Below are 21907 nucleotides of genomic sequence, written 5' to 3'. Positions count from 1 at the left end.
CTGTAAAATGGAGTTAGTGATGGCCCCTCTGTCCTTCCTTGGGGAGCTGCTGTGAGCATGGGCTGTGGTGAGGATGCGAGGCGGGAGCATTGCTGTCTTTCTTCAGGTCACGGCGTCTGTGCATGCCTTCCTCTTTGTCCACGACTGCGCCACTCCACTGTCTGGGTACAGTGCACGGTAGCTAGCCAATCTGTTGGTGACTGATCTTCCAAGTCCTTCCTATCTGAAGCTGGAATTTGTTTATTTTCTTCGTCAAGCATGACTGCTAGTTTGGATTGATGTAGAATCTATGGTCACCACTTTTCCTTCTTAGAATTATGTAAAGATTTTCCTCTTAGCCTTCGGACATTTTTAGTGCTGCAGAAAAGATGTCTGATGCAGGCAGTCCTTTTCCTCTGAAGGGAATATTTTCTTTTTCTGTTTCGTTCTGACTAGAATGTATGACACTTTCTTCTTATTTTTAAAAGTATTTTTCTCTTTTGAGTGAGGATCTCGCGCCATCGCCCAGCCTGGAATGCAGTAGTGAGATCATAGCTCACTGTAGCCTCAAACTCCTGAGCTCAAGGGATCTTCTTGCCTGAGCCTGCTGAGTAGCTGGCACTGCAGCTGTATACCACCATGCACTGCTAATTTTTTATTTTTTGTAGAGACAGGTCTTGCTTTGTTGTTCAGGCTAGTCTTGAACTCCTGGCCTCAAGAGATCCTCCTCCCTCAGCTTCCCAAAGTGCTGAGATTATAGGCATAAGCCACTTTGCCTGGCTGTTTTTATTTATTTTTGGAATTCAGACATCTAGTAAGCTACGTCTACAGATATGTCTTTTTTTTAGTGTCTCTGCCTGACACTCTGGGAGATGTTTTGTTCTGTAGATTCAAATCTCGGCTCCATTTATGGAGATTGTTTTCTATCATTTTCTTTTTTTTTTTTTTTTTGAGACAGAGTCTGACTGTCACCCAGGCTGGAGTGCAGTGGTGCCATCACCGCTCAGTGCAGCCTTGACCTCCTGGGCTCAAGGGATCCTCCCACCTCAGCCTCCTGCGTAGATGGGACTACAGGTGCTTGGCACCACATCCAGCTAACTTTTAAAGTTTTTTAGTAGAGATAGGCTTTCACCATGTTGCCTAGGCTGGTCTCGAACTCCTGGGCTCAAGAATTCCACCCACCTCAGCCTCCCACAGTGCTGGGATTACAGGTGTAAGCCACTGTACTGGCTTTTTTTCTATCATTTAAAAATCATTGCTTTTATATCCTTTCCACTTAGTCCTGGAATTCCTGTTATACATTGTTAGAGGTCCTAGATTTGTCTGCCGTGTGTCTTTGGATTTTCTCTTATTTTCTTGCTTTTGTTTTAAATTAATATATTTTCCATTCACATTGTTGTTTTAACAAGGATGGACACAAAGGATGTTTTGAAAAAATAAAAATAAAAATTTAATATATGTATATATTTATATAAATATGTATTATAACTTTGTCATCTTTTTGAGAGTCTCCTTCCCCCAATAATGACTGTTTACTACTTGCCAGGTTAACAAATACACTTCCAGTGCTGATAATGTCTATGATTGTACATGTTATGTTTGTATTTATGCATTTTTATAAAGTGCTTTAGATTGTGTCATGATTGAAAGGGTGTCACTTCTTATTTAAAACTGACTTTACCATTTTATTATGGTCTTAGGAGAAACTAATTCGAGATGTTGCTCATTGTCATGGAATTTTGATCACATCTTACTCCTACATTCGACTGATGCAGGATGACATTAGCAGGTATGACTGGCATTATGTGATCTTGGACGAAGGACACAAAATTCGAAATCCAAATGCTGCTGTCACCCTTGCTTGCAAACAGGTATGACCTCTTATAACAAGGGAGATTTCCAGGTGGAGAAGAATATTTAATTCAGAATAAACGATCTGCTTTCAGTAACACATTTATTAATCTTTTCTTGTGCCAACTGCACAAGGAATTTAAAATATGCATTTCCGTTAATGCAAAGAACTCCTTATTTTTTTTGCCCTTGATCATGTCTTTAATTCTGATTGTTCACGTTATTTAGTGTCTCTTGTAGGGGCCAGTTGTTAGAATGTAACCAAACCCAACTCTATAGTATTCAGCTTCAACAATAAGAAAAAATTCTTTGTAATTTTTTCATCTAAATGTAATTAAGGATTTGTAATTGCATAAAATGTGTATGTTTTAGAGAGTACCAAAATGATGCAAGAATAATGAGTAAATGTGTAAATAATATTGCAGAGGAGCATTTTGGGGTAGGAATGGTGATTGCTAAAAGGTAAATTTAATAAAAAGGTGTTTCCTTTCCTCAAATAGTTTCGCACCCCTCATCGGATCATCCTGTCTGGCTCACCAATGCAAAATAACCTCCGAGAGCTGTGGTCACTCTTTGACTTCATCTTCCCGGGAAAGTTAGGCACGTTGCCTGTGTTTATGGAGCAGTTCTCCGTCCCCATCACCATGGGGGGATATTCAAATGCTTCCCCAGTACAGGTAATATATTAGGATGATAATACTTTTGGCAGTTTAGTATTTAAAATGCTCCTATTAAATACTATAATTTGTAGCCAAGTCATTCAGAATGTGAGAAAGATGGCCAGGCTTATAAATTGGTATCTGATTTAAAAAAAATCACAAAATTATTTTTGCTTGATCGTATTTTTTTACTTAAAATATCATGAAAAATATTCACAGAGAGGAAAGCCCTAGAATAAAATATCTCTTTGTTTAATGGAAATTAAACAGTTTTGGCATTGTTCCTGGGATGTTTTAGTCAGACAACAAATTTTAAAAAGATGTCACATGTGGTCAGAAGAGCAGTTAGAAATTATGAAACAAGGACAAATCATTTGGAACAGCATGTAATTTAGTTCTGCAAATTGGGGTAGTGCATCTTATAAAGTGGTGGAGAAACTTAGAAACACCAGGAGGATCGGACTGTTCAGGGATGATTTAATGAGACATGGCCCTTAACCTGATTCTGGGATTGTAGGCCATGGAGGGTGAGGGCATCCTTGATTAGGGCAACAGTGTGAATGCAGCCACCATATGTGGCTGGGGGCAGTGAAGAGACCCACTTGACTGGATCGGAGATGCTTGTGGGGGCATAGCTAGAAAGCTGTGGATGCCAGAACTGAAGGGCCTTGAAAGGGAAGCAGTGGCACTCGGGGAGGACTGGGCTACTGAAAGTGTCTGAGCAGGACTCTGGAAGATGCTGGTTCTCAGGGGTTCGTCATGCTACAGGGTAGTCACAGGAGGGAGGCTGGCACTGAGTGACCTGCAGGAACCACTGGGGTGAGGGCCATGAGGACCTGTACCTGATCTTGGGTGGTGGTCTGAGAAAGATGGTGGGGCAGGAGACTCAGGTGGCATTTTTAGGCAGAACAAACAAGGTTTGGAGGCTGATAGGATCGAGGAGATGGAGTAGGGGCTAAGCTTGCTGTGAATGACTGACTGACTCCTGAGGTTTCAGGCCCGGGCACATGATGGAATGGGGTGGTCACAAGCAGAAATGCCAGGAGGTAAAGTTAGCCACAGGGCAGTTTGTGGCTTGTAGGGCAGGCTACAGCCTGGATGGGAGGCAGGGTTTCTCGGCAGCCCTTCTTGGGTTGGCCTGTGCCTACCAGGTCATGGCTGAGCCAGGGATGAGACTTTCCACCAAAAGAGAAGCTCTTATATTTTGGAATATTTAATTAGAAAAAGAATTTTAGACCTTTAAGATTAAAAGATTGTCAGAAACAATTTTAACATCTTTTACATTTTGAGATTGAATTGTTTTCAGCTAACTTTTGTAAGGACTCTCTTCTTTCTCTCAATCTCCCATTATACCATTCTATTTTTTTAAAAAAAATTCATTTTGAAATAATTTCAAACTTAACAAAAAGTTGTAAGAATTTTAAAAGAACAAACAAACAAGAAAACCCTCTTAACACTTCACCCAGATTCACTGATTGTTAGCATTTTGCAAACATTTTGCCACATTGGCTTTACTATTCCTCCCCTCCCTCTCCCGCACCTCTTTCCATGTAGATTCACAGCTGAAGTTACTGTTTTCTAACCATCTGAGGGCAGGTTGCAGATCTGATGCCCGTTTCTCCAAATCCTTCACTGTGTATTTCCAAGAACAAGGATAGCCTCTTACATAGCCAGTGTAAGCAACAAAATCAGAAGGAAGTTTAACATTGATAGGAGTCTGTTATCTAGTCTATAATCACTCATATTTTGTCAGTTGTTCCAGTAGTTTCTGTGTCTCTAGTCTCCTTTAATCTGGGACCATTTGTTTTGCCCTTCATTATCTTGACATTTTTAAAGACTATAGGCCTGTTAGTTTGTAGAATGTACCTCAGTTTGGGTTTGCCTTACATTTTTTCATGATTGGATTCAGGTTATACATTTTGACCAGGAATATCACAGAAATGATGTGTCTTCCTCAGTGTGTGGTATCTGGAGGAACATGCTGTCTGTCTGTCCCACTATGGGTGATGTTAACTCTGATTACTTTAAGTTGGTGTTGGCCAGATCTAAACTCGGTGAAGTTACCACTTCTCCTTTGACATTAATAAGTCATTTATAGAAAAATGATTTGAGAACATGTCATTATGATCTATTTTTTCCTTGAAGTTCTTGTTTCAGGAATCTGTGTACTTATCTTTTTCCCCTTCCTAGCGGGTGAGATCTTTGAAAGCAGAGCATTGGTTGTATTTGCTCCTTTTTGTTTAAGACCATGTTGCCGGGCGCGGTGGCTCAAGCCTGTAATCCCAGCACTTTGGGAGGCCGAGATGGGCGGATCACGAGGTCAGGAGATCGAGACCATCCTGGCTAACACGGTGAAACCCCGTCTCTACTAAAAAAATACAAAAAACTAGCCGGGCGAGGTGGCGGGCGCCTGTAGTCCCAGCTACTCGGGAGGCTGAGGCAGGAGAATGGTGTGAACCCGGGAGGCAGAGCTTGCAGTGAGCTGAGATCCGGCCACTGCACTCCAGCCTGGCGACAGAGCGAGACTCTGTCTCAAAAAAAAAAAAAAAAAAAAAAAAAAGACCATGTTGCCGTGCATTATTGAATTCTAAGAAGATAGTCTGTGTGCCGATATTTATTCTGTCATGCTGGTGCTAAAATGATGGCAGGAGCTGGAAACCAGAACCTTCCCATGAAGGTATTTCCAGTCCAGTAGGGGTGGGCACAGGGGAAAATGGCAAATAAACCTGGTCCCAGTACAGGACAGTGACAACTGTGATCAGGGGAGATGCCCAGTGTCAGAGCTTATGGAGCTCAGAAAGGCTTCCTGGAGAAGGGATGACTAAGCTGGGGCCTGAAAGGTGAGGAAGGTGAGGGGGAGCATGTCAGCAGCCCAAATACAGACTGCTGCTGGGGTTGGTGTGCTCAGCTGGGGCAGGGCATGTGAGAACTGAGAAGAGCCTGTAGAGATGCCTAGTTGACCCTCTTCATTCCACACACAAGGTTTTTGATTCCCAGCGTTCTGGTGACTCGCCTAAGGCCACTGTGCTCAGGAAGAGGCAGAACTCTTCCTTGTCAGAGTAGGAAGTAGCGTGGGCATGCTCAGCAAGGTTTCCGTTTTCCACAGCACTGGGATGTGAGCATTGGTAGAGAAATCTAGCTGGATCCCACCTTGTATTTTTATGAACAGAGAAACAGACTGGGAGCCAGTTGGGAGTGAAACAGAAGATCATCTCCGTGGGGTGGCATGCAGGAAAGAGCAGGAGCCACAGCCCGGCCGCTCCCCAGCCTAGCCCTGGTGTAGTTAACCAGCACCTCCAACCATCATGCTCATTCTTCTGCGGAAGGGGGTGTGGGCGGAGGAAGGATGTGGGGGCAGTTTTCTTTACAGACTGTACATTCATGCTTCCTTGGTGGGACTGTGTTTTTAAATTCTGAAATTTCATCATCTCTGCATCAGAAATAGTAATAGGTACCTCATCATTATCTTCAAGGTGATTTTTATCAATGTCTGAATGATATATTTAAGGGGTTATATATAAATAAAAGTCATTGATTAGTTGAGCTTTTTTATGTATTATTCCAAGTAAAGCCTATTTTAATATTTATGCACATGCGTTCACACAACAGATACACACACATACATATATGTGCATGAGTGAGGTATTTTTAGCATTCTTTAAAAATATTTTTTAACAAGTTAATTTTTTAACTTTTTTTCTGTGTGGTCAAGCTCTTTTTTATTATCATTCATTTTACAACTGACTTTCTTAAATTGAAACTTTGGTTGGAATTTTTTCCATGAAATAGTAATTTACTAAGTTGTTAAGCCTATTTAGTTTTTTTTTGAAGTAGCAATAATTTATTGACTGCTTTGCCTGTAAGTGAATTGCAGAGGGAGTGGTTTTCTGGGCTGTGGGGCTTTGTTTTTTGCGTATATTTAGTACTCATCTCATGTGGCCGTGCTCCATTACAGAACCATATGCTGCATTTTAGGGCAGAGTGACCTTTCGTTTCTAGGATCAGAGGGCTCTTGTTGAACTTACTCTTGTAAGTCTCCAGTGGGCACTAATCTCTGCTTATTGGCTGGCTGCTCCATCACTGCAGCTTTTCCCTAGAGTTAGCTTTTGATCTTCAGCTTTACAGAGTGCCTTTGTAGCTTTTGGAGAATACAAGATCATAAACAGAGATTTGTACAAAAGCAGTTTTTCCCCTAGGGGTGGTGGTCAAGAACCCAATAAGTCTCTACTTTAGGGTTTAACTGTACAGTAATAATTAAAAGAAAGTGTACAAGAGAAATAAGGCACAAAATTATCAGTTTTGTTGTACATTGTGGTTAATGAGATAATTTTTTTAACTGATAATATTATGAAAGCTACCACCCCTTGGAGTATATGGAACTTATGCTAGCTTTTTCAAACCATTTTGCAATCATTTCCCACTGACTTTGTACAGCTGTTGGTCATTCTTTTATTTTTTTTAAGGAATGGAATCTATTGAGAGGTAAGAACAAATACATTCCTTAAACGTGTATGGTATTGTTCTCTTCTCTGCTCTTTTTAAAGGTCAAAACTGCTTACAAGTGTGCATGTGTATTACGAGATACCATAAATCCATATCTACTACGGAGAATGAAGTCAGATGTCAAGATGAGCCTTTCTTTGCCAGATAAAAATGAACAGGTCTGTAAATCCAGGAGTTAACAAAGCATTCCTAAAGCATAAGTGTGCCTTTCTCTTCACTCTGATTCTCCTCTGTGGGTGAGTCTGGTGAGGTATGATCCTGGAACTGTGGTCAGGCTAGGCCTGCTGTGGCGTCTGCCCTCAGTGGATTCTTCTCTAGTCCACAGGCTTTGACCTCCCTCTTATTGACACATGGGTTCCTACAATTGCTCTTTTAAACATCTCCATTCTCCTTAAGCCCCTAATTCATTCATGCTACAAATTATATTAGGTGCCAACCATGTGCCTGTCATGATCCTAGGCTCTGAGATATAGCAGTGAACAAAGCAAGTTTTGTTCTTGTGGGAACCCACATTTATTCTTGAGGGAGAGTGTCACAGAAACTCTAGAAGATGTCAGGTAGCAGCAGTAAGTGTGGAGACAAATGAAGCAGGGTTGAAGGATAAGCTGGGAATGCTGAGGGCAAGGATTTCGGGAAGTGGGCCATTTATAAGGGATGGTCAGAGAAGACTTTTGATGAACTGACACTTGAGCAGAGGCCTAAAGAAGGCGAAGGAGCAAGTCATATAGGTTTTGAAGGCAGAGCATTGCAGATGGTGGGCTGTGGCAGTGCTTTGGGGCCTCCATGGACAGCAGGGAGGCCAGTGTGGTCAGGGCTGAGAGCAAGGAGGAGGGTAGAAGAGGAGGAGCTAGCTGGGAAGACTGGGGAGGCTGGCGCAGACAGGTGCATGAGCAGAAGTGAAGGCCTGGGCGTCGGAAGGTGAGTAGGGTGACCTGGTAAGGACCCAGTGTGTTTGGCCACTAGGAAGTCATGAGTGATGCCTCAGTGACATCAACAGAGGTGCATGTGAGGCTTCCTCTGTGTGTAGGCTTCATGAGTGAGTGGAGGTGAGGAAGTGAAGGTGGGGATTGTACCTTATTTTCTCAGGGAAGCCCCCATCTTCCACTTGGAGGCTAACAGGTGAGGCACACACTGTACTGAGGAGAATGAGTGGGAATGAGTGGGTCTTCAGATGCAGTGCAGAGGTTGAAGCGTTGCCTTCCATCCTGTTCAGGAACCTCTTTCTTTGGGAATAAAGGAAGATGAAGTGGATGCAGAAGTAGAGACATGTTAGGGAGTGAAAACCAGGGAATCATGCCTGATCCTGGTAGGTTCAGGTTTGATTTTCATTTTGTTTTTATTTGTCTGATTGTTTTTAAGTAGAAGTTGAGACAGAGGTGTGGGTGGCTTAGGTGGTGAGGAGCATGGGCACAGTTGCTCTGGGCTTATGGAAGGCTCTGGGTGGGCATGCGTAGAGGACCCCCTGGAGCAGGGCAGGCCATGGCAGGAAGCTGCCGGGTAGGAGCTTTTCTCCAGCAGCACCGGCACTGACCATAGGCCTACAGAAGACTGATGGTTGAGTTGACCTGTATTTGGAAGTTTACAGGGAAGAGGCAGGGAGTTGAAAGCAGTCCAGGTAGGTGACAGAGGGGTAGCTAAATGAGCATCCATGGGAATGTAACTGGTGGTAGTGGACTTCACGAAGGAGGGAGGGTTGAGAGGTGAAGGGTCACAGAGCATGATGGCATGGAGTGGTTGGTGCAGTGGGCTGGGAGGGTAGGGATTGCCTTCCAAGGCGAGTCTGGTAACTCATGGGCCTGCACTTAGAGCTCCAGGAAAGGGAGAGCTCCAGGTGAGGTTGTGGTCTCTGGTCAGGTCTGCGAGTAGAGCATGGCATGGGTCATGGGAGGTGGGATGGTTTGAGCACTTGGAGGCTAACATGGAGGATGGTCTGTGCACCTGGGCCCTGAACTTGCTCGTGAGCAGGAAGCCAGTCTTTGGGGACTATGGGGTGGGCCCTGGAGGTAGATGAGTGACAGAGATGGAGGGTATGGTGAGAAGTATTATCACCCTTTGTTGTTTTCATATTAATTATAGGGATATCATTAAAATCGCATGCATTGTGCTCTTTTGATCGGGAAGTTTTGTTGATATTTTAATTATTTCTGTTAATTTTTTTTTGAAATTATAGTTTCCTTGTTTTTCCCCTCCGTAGGTCTTATTTTGCCGTCTTACAGATGAGCAGCATAAAGTCTACCAAAATTTCGTTGATTCCAAAGAAGTTTACAGGATTCTCAATGGAGAGATGCAGGTCAGCTAAAAAATAGAAGCTGGAGAAATGAATTGTGGACCAAGGGAAGCGAGGGAGGAAAAGAAACTAGGATCTATAGTATGCCAGGCTTTTCACATACTGTCATCTCACTTCACTTGCATGCAGTCCTGCATGGTAGATGTGCAGTCAGCCTATGGCCTGGAGCTGTAAGGTGCAGAGGAGTTAGGTAACTGGTGGAAGGTGGAAGGTTGCAGAGCTGTGCACTGTGGATCTGAACCCAGACGCAAATGCAGCTGCGAGCTGTGCAGTTACTGTTACTTCCGAGGGTCTTACTTGGTACCGGTGGGCAAGTGTCAGGTACATAACTGGGTTTTCCCAGATATTATGACCAAAATTATATATCTTGTGGAGAGGATCGTGAGGATTCATAACTTTTATCAGCTTCCTAAAGGAGCCCTATTCCCCAATAAATGTTTATGAACCATTGCCATATTAGGAACCAGATATAAATCTAGTTCAAATGTCCCTGGCTCTAATACTCATTGTCCCCGGGGTAGGACAGTAGTTTATTTATGGTGATTCTGTTCCTTTCAATACTGAGAAAGCTCTCTTTCTACTAGTGTCCAGATTTCAGAAGTTCCTAGCTAGTGTTTTCTCCAAAAGACTCTATTAATGTGAGTGTGATTAGGTCATTTCATTTCTTTTAACCATCTCTCACAATTTCTTATTTCATTTCTTATTGGTAGCTACAGGAGGTTTTTTCAGTCATTCACATCTGTTCGTCTCCATGAATCTCCCCTTAACTTCTTCAGGTCTCTCCAAGTTAGAAGGTCTAGATCACACTATCCAGGAGAGAGAATGCAAACTACACTTGGAATTGTAAATTTTCTAGTAGTCACATTAAAAAGGAAAAAGAGAAACAGGTGAAATTAATTTTGATCATATATTTTATTTGACCTAATGTATCTAAAATACATTTTAATATGTAATCAAAAATTAAAAATGATTAGCAAGATATTTTACTCCTGTTTTTGTCTTCAAAATTGGGTGTGTATTTTACAAATGCAGCACATCACAATTTGAACTAGCTACCCTTCATGTACTCGGGAGCCACGTGTGACTAGTGACTACTGCATTGGACAGTGCAGATTGAAAGGAAGAAAAATGAGTCACGGATGACTCTGGGGAGGTTTGCCAGTGTTCCTGACTTATTCAGATCATTTATTGTTAATCTGTTTAATTGCTGTTTACTAGTGATAGCTACCCTACCCTTTGATTATTGGCTTAATGGTGATTTCTCCTTTTTTTGCTCAAGCTTTTATACCAGTGAGTTTGATTTGAGTCATCCTCTCAAGGCTGGAAGAGCCCCATTATTGAAGTTTTGTTAATGTCCTTTTGTGGGGATGGGCCAGGGGCACTCACCCCTCATCTTCTGTGCCCTTCTGCATGGACCATACTTCATATGTTTCCGATTCGTGCATTTTTCATGCAGTTTTTTTTTTTTTCGGATATAATAATAGTCTAAAGGTAAATGGATCCTCAACCTCTGACTCATATTAAACTGCAGAACTTTTAGTGAGGTACTTAGGAGTGTAATATTTAAATGCATTTGATAAGTCACATGACTGATGTCTTCAAGTTTAGGTTGATAGGACATTTCTGATCTATATTTAAAAGGCAAGTTCCTTTTTTATATTAAGTTTATAATGCTGTGAACAGCATGCCTTTTTTCTAGTGAGGGAAAATGAATTGTCAGCAATTGTATATGACCCCTGTAGATGTGTTCAGTCCAGTAGAATTTTTTTGTTTCCGAGAACTTGTTCTATCAGGGAAACAAGATGAGTGAAAGTTAATTTCTCCCAGCTCCTGATAATGCTGTGATTAGAGAAGACTAAGAAACTGGTGGAGACCTGTTTTTTAGTCTGTGTTATAGGTTGAATAGCCTCCTTGCCTAGGGAATCTTACTTTACATGGGGTCATCTGAGTGTACATATGGTCTTTTTTATCATAGATTTTCTCCGGACTCATAGCCCTAAGAAAAATTTGCAACCACCCTGATCTCTTTTCTGGAGGTCCCAAGAATCTCAAAGGTCTTCCTGATGATGAACTAGAAGAAGATCAGTTTGGGTACTGGAAACGTTCTGGGAAAATGATTGTTGTTGAATCTTTGTTGAAAATATGGCACAAGCAGGGTCAGCGAGTATTGCTGTTTTCTCAGTCAAGGCAGGTGAGTGCACAGACTTCAGACAGGAAACAGGCTGGTTCTTTATGACAGCCATCAACTCACAAAATGGGATTCAGTCTAGAGTAATGATTCTGAAGCAAGTCTACCACTGATGCTGAGGTGGCAGTCTGCCGATTTCTTTGGGAGTTTAGATCTTTCTCTAGAGTTGGTATCTAAAAGTTGACTTTTTAAAAAAGCTCACCATGTGATTTTGGTCTGCAAGTGAGTTTAGGCCTGAGCTTTGGCTGTTTACAAAAGTAAGAATTAACCATACGGATATACCAAAACTACTATTTTAACAGTTCTGTTATCTGTCCTAAAGCAAGAAACTCCTTTTAACATAGGCCTGTTGGGGAATGGTGTGACCATTTACACAAATAGAGAAGCACTCACTGGGAATGTGTATTTGCTTTGCAAATTCCTATCCTCCACCTCCAAACAGATGCTGGACATACTTGAAGTATTCCTTAGAGCCCAAAAGTATACCTATCTCAAGATGGATGGTACCACTACAATAGCTTCAAGACAGCCACTGATTACAAGATACAATGAGGTAACATGTGAATGTAACAGGAAAGTTGAGCGGTGCTGCTGTACGTGGAGGGAAAGGACTAAGCGTATCCACACCCTTACCCACCGAAGCAGCGTTGACATCTGGGCTTGGGAGGGGGCCTAAGGGAAGACTTGTTGCTTTTAACTCTGTGCACTTCTAGATATTTGGGAGTGGGGGTGGGCATGTGTGTGTTCAAACAAAGAATGTGTTTTCCACAGAATGTATTTTCCTCCTAAAAACCCAATTTTTCAATATTTCTATTAAATATTAAAAGTAAAAGGTGTGAAATGAGATTTTGATTCACCAGAGATCTCTAGGACATTACCATTCCTTGTATTGGGAACAGCCCAGTAGTTCCGTGTATACAGTATGTGGAGGCAGAGGCTGAGAGCTATAACTGGTTTTAAGTGTGTGTGCTCAGTGTTGTGTGTCTTACCTCTAGGACACATCCATATTTGTGTTTCTTCTGACCACGCGGGTGGGCGGTTTAGGTGTCAACCTGACAGGGGCAAACAGAGTTGTCATCTATGACCCCGACTGGAACCCAAGCACAGACACACAGGTTTGTTTTTTATTTTTTTAAGAAAAGAATATGTTAGTAGAAATATAGTTTCATGGTTAGTGCTTGTGACTGTCCTTTGATGTTCTGGTTGACTTCAGAGTACATTTCACATTTTGGTTGTCTACTGTTCTTCAACGTGGAAGAAGACACCCTTCAGAGCCACGTGGACAGGAACCATCTTCAACAGTTTATCCATAGCATTCTTTCCTAGAGTTGGGGCAAAAAGAACATAGGCATAGTTACAAACATTTTTTTCAAGTACAGATGTCTTGTCAACTGGCTCTTCATCTTCCTGAGTAGGCCTTAGGTGTACTTGACATCACGAGTCAAAATTCTGACTCTGGGAGTGAAAGGTTGTGACCGGCTAGCTTTGTTTCTTATAGTCAGTGCTTGTCATTGGGAAGGATTCTTGTTGAGAGGTCTCTCTCTGCCACAGGCCCGGGAGCGAGCATGGAGAATAGGCCAGAAGAAGCAGGTGACTGTGTACAGGCTCCTCACTGCGGGCACCATTGAAGAAAAGATCTACCACCGGTCAGTGCACATGACGGCCGCTCTTGGTTGTGCGTTCCCAGAGTCTTGAGCAGGGAATTTTTCCAAAGTGTTATTTTTAAAAGTCTTAACATCTTAGAATAATAGTTGCTATAAGTTAAGGTTTTGGTTTTTGTTTTGTATTTTTTCTTTCCCTTTAAAATATGCTTAGATGGCTTACTGTGAGTTGTCAGAAAATGTCTTTGAACCTGATAATTTTTGTACCTTATTCTACCTCAAGAATCACGTACGTGTAAACTTCTTATTGTTATTTGAAAGGAATATTTCTGCCTACTATGGTGTGTTGCCTTCAGAAAAATTTTAAAAAGTGACAAGGTTAAATGTTACCATATTGGTATTTACACATACTATGCAGGTGGGATCAGTGTGGGTGTTCTAGCGGTCTTTGACTCTGAGGCCCCTTACAAAGAAGTTGACAGGATGCCTGTTTCTTCCTCTGTCTTTCTGTAATGACTAGGGGATTTTAGACAGTGGTAACTTCAACACATTGCCAGCTTCTCCCACTCCCCCACCACAGACTCTCCTTGAGCCATAGCCCAGCTTTTATAGGAAGTTCTATGCCCTTCATCACATGCTGGGAACATTACATCTTCCTCAAGGGACTGTTGTGTGAGGGTGGAGGACGAGTTGGATCCTGTGAGAATAGAGCTTCCTCTTACAGATTTATGCTTTAGCCAGGAGAATAAATGACAGAGAGGGACAGTGTGGCTGGTGGAGATGCCTGTTCCAGAGTGGCAGTGGCATGGGGCTTCAGCAGAGTGTGGACCTGCAGGTGGGAGCAGGGAGAGAGAGGTCAGAGTGGAGATGTTGCAAAGCCCAGGTAAGAGAGTTTGCTGAGCCCTATGATAGGAAGGTTCTAGGCAGGGCAGGACCCTTGGTATTCAAGTCAGGGAGGCTAAGAGAGGCTATGAGTCACATGATGGCATGTGAAAAGGTGTTTCTTGAAATGGATTAGATCTTAGAGGTTGAAAAAGCTCATTTGGTGTAAATAATAAGGTATTATTTCTAATTTAAATTCTGCAAGATGTGGGAGATTAACTGATGTATTATATATTTTCTGAATTGTAATTTTCCAAGGCTGAAAATTTGGGAGATTATTTAGCCATTCATGCAGCAGCTGTTATCGTATCTCTCTTATATTGCTTTATAACTTGAATTTTTAGGTAGAGCTACACATTGTTTTATACCAGCTTATCTTTTATTTTTTTAGACAAATCTTCAAGCAGTTTTTGACAAATAGAGTGCTAAAAGACCCAAAACAAAGGCGTTTTTTCAAATCCAATGATCTCTATGAGCTATTTACTCTGACTAGCCCTGATGCATCCCAGAGCACTGAAACAAGTGCTATTTTTGCAGGTATTACATAAAATCATTTAATTTAAAGTAATCAATTGCACAAGATGATACAATATAGTATTAGCGGTGTTTTTCCTCTACAGGAACTGGATCAGATGTTCAGACACCCAAATGCCATCTAAAAAGAAAGATTCAACCAGCCTTTGGAGCAGACCATGATGTTCCAAAACGCAAAAAGTTCCCTGCTTCTAACATATCAATAAATGATGCCACATCATCTGAAGAGAAATCTGAGGCTAAAGGAGCTGAAGTAAATGTAGTACCTTCTAATCAAAGTGATCCTTTGAAAGATGACCCTCACATGAGTAGTAATATAGCTAGCAATGATAGGCTTGGAGAAGAGACAAATGCAGTATCTGGACTGGAAGAGTCGTCAGTGATTAGTGGAAATGGGGAATGTTCAAATTCTTCAGGAACAGGCAAAACTTCTAGGCCATCTGGTGATGAAAGCATTGATGAAAAGTTGGGTCTTTCTTACAAAAGAGAAAGACCCAGCCAGGCTCAAACAGAATCTTTTTGGGAGAATAAACAAATGGAAAATAATTTTTATAAGCACAAGTCAAAAACAAAACATCATAGTGTGGCAGAAGAAGAGACCCTAGAGAAGCATCTGAGACCAAAGCAAAAGCCTAAGAACCCTAAGCATTGCAGAGACGCCAAGTTTGAAGGAACTCGAATTCCGCACCTGGTGAAGAAAAGGCGTTACCAGAAGCAAGATAGTGAAAACAAGAGTGAGGCCAAGGAACAGAGCAATGATGATTATGTTTTGGAAAAGCTTTTCAAAAAATCAGGTAATCCATTTGATACATTTGCCACAGGGATGCTAGGACCAGAAAATGAGTAGGCTGTTTCTAGCAGTAGCAGTCTTTAACTGATGGTGCATAGAGGGCTCTCAGCCAGAAGCGTTTTTCTTCAAAAATTTAGATTTGAAATATATTGACATTTTAAAAATTGTATTTACGCCTCTTTTCTGAAGACCTAGAAGAATTTGAAACTTTAGAAAACGGTAGTACTTATGGCCACTTATGGGAAGTGTGCAATTCTTAAATAGATGTGTACTACCTGAACATTAGTAGGCAGTTACTTTATATGCTATGTGCTACATTAATCTGATTTTCCAACCATAGGAGATTAAAGTAACATTATAAGGGAAAGAGACAGGCTTGTGGCTAGAGACAGACATTCTAGAAGTACGAAAGCTGATAACTTACGTCAAGGGAGAAAAGTTAGGAGATGTAGACTCAACAATTGCTCAAGACCATGGAGTATAGATAGCCGTGCTTAGTGATCCCTTAGCAGTCACTGTGTTCACAATGTCATGACCTTGAGTTACCAAAGATTGCTGCTTATGGCACTCAGTTTAAGAAGGCAGGTTTATGTGTAGCATTTCAGAAAGACTTTTATTTAGCATGGTTAATTTTTTTGTTAATTTCATATTTTGAAGTAATTTCAAACTTAAAGAAATCAGTTTGAATAATACGAAGAACTCTCCTATATCCTTTACCTAAGTTATTAACATTTTTCAGCTTTTGCTTTATCATTCACACACACACCCATCTATGCATACATTGTTTTTTTTGGCAGGAATACCACAGAGGTGATACTGTATCTTACTCAATGCATCTGTCAGGAGACACATGGTGGTTTGACCTAGTACAAGTTAATTTTCAAGATTAAGGTGGAGTCTGCCAGGTTTCTCAATGCTAATGTTAATATTTTTCCCTTTGTAATTAATTTGTACTTTCAAGGAATATGCTTTGAGACTGTGTAAATATCCTGTTTCTCATCCAACTTTTATCCACTAGTTTTAATATCCATTGATGATTCTTTCCTCAGTCAGTTATTACTACAGTGATTGCCAAGTGGTGATTAACATTCTACTATAAGGAAGGTTTTCCTTCTCCCTTATTTATTTATTAATTTATTTTTGGATCAGTATGGACTAATGGATTCTTTTTTTCCATAACTGTAATCCATTAGTAGGGGTATTATGATGCTCATATTGTCTTAGATTTGCCTCGTGGGTGGGAGCTCCTTCAGGCAGGCTCCTTTGTCCCTGTGGTATGTCCCCCCTATTCTTTGAGCACCTCCTTTCTTCTTGCTATACTAATATATGCTGAGCTCAATTGGTATTCTGTGCCAGCCCTGGAATCAGCCATTTCTTCAAGGAGCCCTGGAGAATGGTATTTAGGAACTAGGATCTGGGTTCTCAGAGTGTTCATTGCTGCTAGTATGTCATTGCTTTTGTAGCCAACATCAGGAAATAGATGTATGTATGTGTGTGTATGTGTTTGTTGTGTACATACATATACATACATGCATATATATGCACAACAAATTGCACAGATACACCTATCTCTATGTCTATAAAAACCATGAGTTTGGCTTCCAGCAAAGACAGATTAACATTTATCCTTCCATGTGAAACAATGAAAACAATGACAAAACGTACGAAGCATTGGTTTTCAGGCACCAAAGGGCGGTGATCTCTTGAGAGATGGGAAACAAATGAACTGAACTCTCCAGTTGCCCTGCCCTACTGCCTTGAGAGAATTTTCATGCTGTGACAGAAAGAGGAAGAAACCAGATGGGAGTCCAAGGCAGACCCTCTGTTGAAAAAGCAGAGCTGAACATCAGGGGAGGCCAGGGTGGCTGGCATTCACATTGAAAGAGATGATAGAGGAGACAGCTCTGCACAGGGAGAGAACCCCACAGGTCTGCAGAATCTCCTTTGGCACTCAGCTGAATACTGACCAGCACATTGTGCAAGAAAACTACTTAAGGTCAGTGAAAAGGCCTTTCCTCTTTAACTTTTTGAATTAGAGGAGAGATGTCTGGTGCTCTCCCATGGCCAGGGATAGTGCCTGTTCCCACCAGCTAAGACTGGAAAAATATTTCATGGGGCATTGGGTATAGGACAGAGTAGGGGGTCTTGCCTCTGTAGTAGGGAATGATCAGCCTTGGAGTGAGCACTGCTTCAGCTCCACCTGAGAGTTTACAGGAATATACAAATACCCAACATCCAACAAGATGAAATTCACAATGTCTGGAACCCAATAAAAAATTACTGGCTGGGTGTGGTGGCTCAGTCTGTAATCCCAGTGCTTTGAGAGGCTGAGGTGTGTTGATTGCTTGAGCTTAAGAGTTTGCGACAGGTCTGGGCAACATGGTCAGATCCCATCTCTACAAAAAGTAAAAAAAAATTAGCCGGGTGTGGTAGCACACACCTGCAGTCCCAGCTACCTGGGAGGCTGAGGTGGAGGGATTGCTTGAGCCTGGAAGGTTGAGGCTGTGGTGAGCTGTGATCATGCCACTGCACTCCAGCCTGGGCAGCAGAGTGAGACCCCATGTCAAAAAATAAATAAATAAAATGTATAACCCAGTTTTTAAAATGGACAAATAATTTGAACAGACTTTACCAAGAAAGATATGTAGATGGCAAATAAATATATGAAACTTGTTAATATTATTAATTATTAGGGAAATGCCAATTAGGACCATAATGAGACACCACTACACACCCTCTAGAATGGCTAAAATGAAAGAAGACTGACCATACTAAGTGTTGGTAAAGATGTGAAGCAGTTGGGTCTCTCATACACGCCTGGTGGGAATGTAAAGTGGCACAATCACTTTGGAAAACAGTTTGGCAGTTTCTTAAAAATTAGGCATGTACCTTCCTTATGATATAGCCTTTTCAGTCCTGGATGTGTATTTGCCCAAGAGAACTGGAAAATATGTCCATACAAAGGCTTGTATGTGAATATTCATAGCAGCTTTATTAGTAATAGCCAAAATGTAGAAATCAAATGTCCATCAACAAGTAAATAGTTAAATTAACCATGGCATATCCGTATGATCAAATATTAATCAACAGACCAGGCTTGGTGGCTCACACCTATAATCCTAGCACTTCGGGAGGCTGAGGTGGGTGAATCACCTGAGGTCAGGAGTTCGAGTCCAACCTGGACAACATGGTGAAACCCTGTCTCTACAAAAATACAAAAATTAGGCGTGATGGTAGGTGTCTGGAATCCCAGCTACTTGGGAGGCTGAGCGGGAGAATCGCTTGAACCTGGGAGGTGGAGGTTGCAGTGAGCCGAGATCACACCATTGCATTCCCACCTGGGCAACAGAGCGAGACTCCATCTCAAAATGTGTATATATATATATATATATATATATATATACACACACACACACTATTCAACAATAAAAGGAAATAGAGTATTGATACATGCTACAGCATGGATGACTTTCAGACTAGTAAGATTAGTACATACTCTGATGCCATTTGCATAAAATTCTAGAAAACACAGTCATGACAGAAAGTGGCTTGGTTGTCTGGGGATGGGGTATTTGAGGGTGGGATTACAAAGGGACGTGAGTTTTACAGGTGATGGCTATGTTCATTGTCTTGATTGTAGGGATAGTTTCATGGTATGTACATAATGTCACAACTTACCAATTCTGTACTTTAGCAGTTACTGCATATCAGTTACACTCTAACAAGCTCCAAAAAGCAAAATAAAATGAGGGGATACTGTTGTCTCCAATTTCATTTCAGTGCCCTAGGGCCCTTTCCATGTTTGTAGCTTCCCTCTTCAAGACCTTCATTCACAACGTACTGAGTTACTCCTCAATCCTAGGATACATGGTAGTTTTTTAGAATTTCTAACCTGAACTACGGCAAAAACAGTTATAGTAACTAGAATTCAATATTTGTTTTTATTTATACTAACTAGAGTTCAGTATTTGTTTTTATTTATTTTTGTCTTTAAGTTTTTGGTCAAAACACTTCTTGAGTCAAAAAAAACTTGGTTCTTTTTTCTCTTCTTTGTATTTTCAGTGTGTGCTATCAATTTAAAATATAGTTAGGTTAATTTATTTGTTTGTATTCCACTTTAGGGTTTCCTCCCATGCTTGTTGACTCTATGTTATCTTCTGAGTAGCAACACATTAACATAGTAACAAAAGACAAAATATGCAAAAAGAAATACCAGAGTTGTGTCATCCCCCACCCTGTCCCCACCCCTTCCTTCCCTTTCCAGTCTCATGAGTTTCTGGCATTTCCTTCACGTGTTTCTGTATTAGTCTGTTTTCACACTGCTGATAAGACATACCCAAGACTGAGCAATTTACAAAAGAAAGAGGTTTAATTGACTTACAATTCCACACGCTGGGGAGGCTTTACAATCATGCAAGGAGGAGCAAGTCACATCTTTCGGGGATGGCAGCAGGCAAAGAGCTTGTGCAGAGAAATTCCCGTTTTTAAAACTATCAGATCTCATGAGACTCATTCACTAGTACAAGAACAGCACAGGAAAGACCTGACCCCATAATTCAGTCACCTTCCATCAGATTCCTCCCATGACGTGGGAATTGTGGGAGTTACAATTCAAGATAAGATTTGGCTGGGACATAGCCAAACCATATCGTTCCACCTCTGGCCTCTCCCAAATCTCATATCTTCACATTTTAAAACCAATCATGCCTTCCCAACAGTCCCCCAGAGTCTCAGCTCATTTCAGCATTAACTAAAATGTCCACAGTCCAAAGTCTCATCCAAGACAAGGCAAGTCTTTTCTGCCTATGAGCCTGTAAAATCAAAAGCAAGTTAGTTACTTCCTGGATGCAAAAGGGGTACAGGCATTGGGTAAGTACAGCCATTCCAAATGGGAGAAATTGACCAAAACAAAGGGGCTACATGCCCCACACAAGTCTGAAATCCAGCAGGGCAGTCAAATCTTAAAGCTCCAAAATATCTCCTTTGACTCCATGTCTCACATCCAGGTCACGCTGATGCAAGAGGTGGGTTCCCATGGTCTTGGGCAGCTCCGCCCCTTTGGCTTTGCAGGGCATAGCCTCCCTCCTGGCTGCTTTCATGGGTGGCATTGAGTGTCTGCAGCCTTTCCAGGTGCATGGTACAAGCTGTCAGTGGATCTACCGTTCTGGGGTCTGGAGGACTGTGGCCCTCTTCTCACAGTTCCACTAGGTGGTGCCCCAGTAGGGACTCTGTGTGGGGGCTCCAACCCCACATTTCCCTTCTGCACTGCCCTAGCAGAGATTCTCCATGAGAACCCTGCCCCTGCAGCAGACTTCTGCCTGGGCATCTAGGTGTTTCCATACATCTTTTGAAATCTAGGTGGAGGTTCCCACATCTCAGTTACTGACTTCTGTGTACCCTCAGGCTCAACACCTTGTGGAAGCTGCCAAGGCTTGGGGCTTGCACCATCTGAAGCCATGGCCTGAGCTCTGTGTTGGCCCCTTTCAGCCACAGCTGGAGTGGCTGGGACGCAGGACACCAAGTCCCCAGGCTGCACACAGCATGAACCGTGGGCCAGGCCCATGAAACTACTTTTTCTTCCTGGGCCTTTGGGCCTGTGATGGGAGGCGCTGCCATGAAGGTCTCTGACATGCCCTGCAGACATTTTCCCCATTGTCTTGGGGATTAACATTTGGCTCCTCGTTACTTATGCAAATTTCTGCAGCCAGCTTGAATTTCTCTTGAGAAAATGGGGTTTTCTTTCCTATCACATTGTCAGGCTGCAAATTATCCAGACTTTTATGCACTGCTTCCCTTATAAAACTGAATGCCTTTAACAACACCCATGTCGCCTCTTGAATGCTTTGCTGCTTAGAAATTTCTTCCGCCAGATACCCTAAATCATCTCTCTCAAGTTCAAAGTTCCACAAATCTCTACAGCAGGGGCAAAATGCCACCAGTCTCTTTGCTAAAACATAACAAGAGTCACCTTTGTTCCACTTCCCAACAAGTTCCTCATCTCCGTCTGAGACCACCTCAGTCTAGACCTTACTGTTCATATCACTATCAACATTTTTGTCAAAGCCATTCAACAAATTTCTAGGAAGTTCCAAACCTTCCCATGTTTTCCTGTCTTTTTCTGAGCCCTCCAAAGTGTTCCCATCTCTACCTGTTACCCAGTTCCAAAGTTGCTTCCACATTTTGGGGTATCTTTTCAGCAGCGCACCTCCCCACTGGTACAGATGGACTGTATTAGTGCATTTTCACACTGCTGATAAAGGCATACCCAAGACTGGGCAATTTACAAAAGAGGTTTGATCAACTTACAGTTCCATGTGGGTGTGGAGGCCTCACAATCATGTCAGAAGGCAAGGAGGAGCAAGTCACATCTTACATGGATGGCAGCAGGCAAAGAGCTTGTGCAGGGAAACTCCCATTTTTAAAACCATGAGATCTCGTGAGACTCATTCACTCATGAGAACAGTGTAGGAAAGACTCATCTTTATAATTCATCATCTCCTACTGGGTTCCTCCCTTGTCACGTGGGAATTGTGGGAGTTACAATTCAAGATGAGATTTGGGTGGGGACACAGCTGAACTGTATCAGTTTCTTTTTGTGGAAATAAGCAGACACATGTATAATTTCATATTCCT

General features: G+C 41.9%; 1 protein-coding gene across 6 annotated transcripts in view; it reads left to right on the top strand.

Moving 5' to 3' along the window:
* Nucleotides 1–21907, top strand: part of LOC105486643 (ERCC excision repair 6, chromatin remodeling factor) — an 85283-nt gene that overhangs the window by 54203 nt on the left and 9173 nt on the right. For all 6 annotated transcript variants that reach the window (XM_011749597.3, XM_011749592.2, XM_011749593.3 and 3 more), the window contains 10 exons: nucleotides 1680–1850; nucleotides 2331–2507; nucleotides 7034–7150; nucleotides 9187–9282; nucleotides 11255–11470; nucleotides 11910–12020; nucleotides 12463–12582; nucleotides 13019–13113; nucleotides 14342–14487; nucleotides 14571–15278. In XM_011749597.3, the coding sequence (XP_011747899.2) occupies nucleotides 1680–1850; nucleotides 2331–2507; nucleotides 7034–7150; nucleotides 9187–9282; nucleotides 11255–11470; nucleotides 11910–12020; nucleotides 12463–12582; nucleotides 13019–13113; nucleotides 14342–14487; nucleotides 14571–15278 (1957 nt within the window). The remainder of the gene's footprint in view (nucleotides 1–1679; nucleotides 1851–2330; nucleotides 2508–7033; nucleotides 7151–9186; nucleotides 9283–11254; nucleotides 11471–11909; nucleotides 12021–12462; nucleotides 12583–13018; nucleotides 13114–14341; nucleotides 14488–14570; nucleotides 15279–21907) is intronic.

Source organism: Macaca nemestrina, chromosome 9 (assembly GCF_043159975.1).
Source record: "Macaca nemestrina isolate mMacNem1 chromosome 9, mMacNem.hap1, whole genome shotgun sequence".
In the NCBI taxonomy this organism is placed as follows: domain Eukaryota; kingdom Metazoa; phylum Chordata; class Mammalia; order Primates; family Cercopithecidae; genus Macaca; species Macaca nemestrina.
The sequence above is the reverse complement of the archived record's forward strand: the minus strand, read 5'-3'. Positions and strand labels throughout refer to the sequence as shown.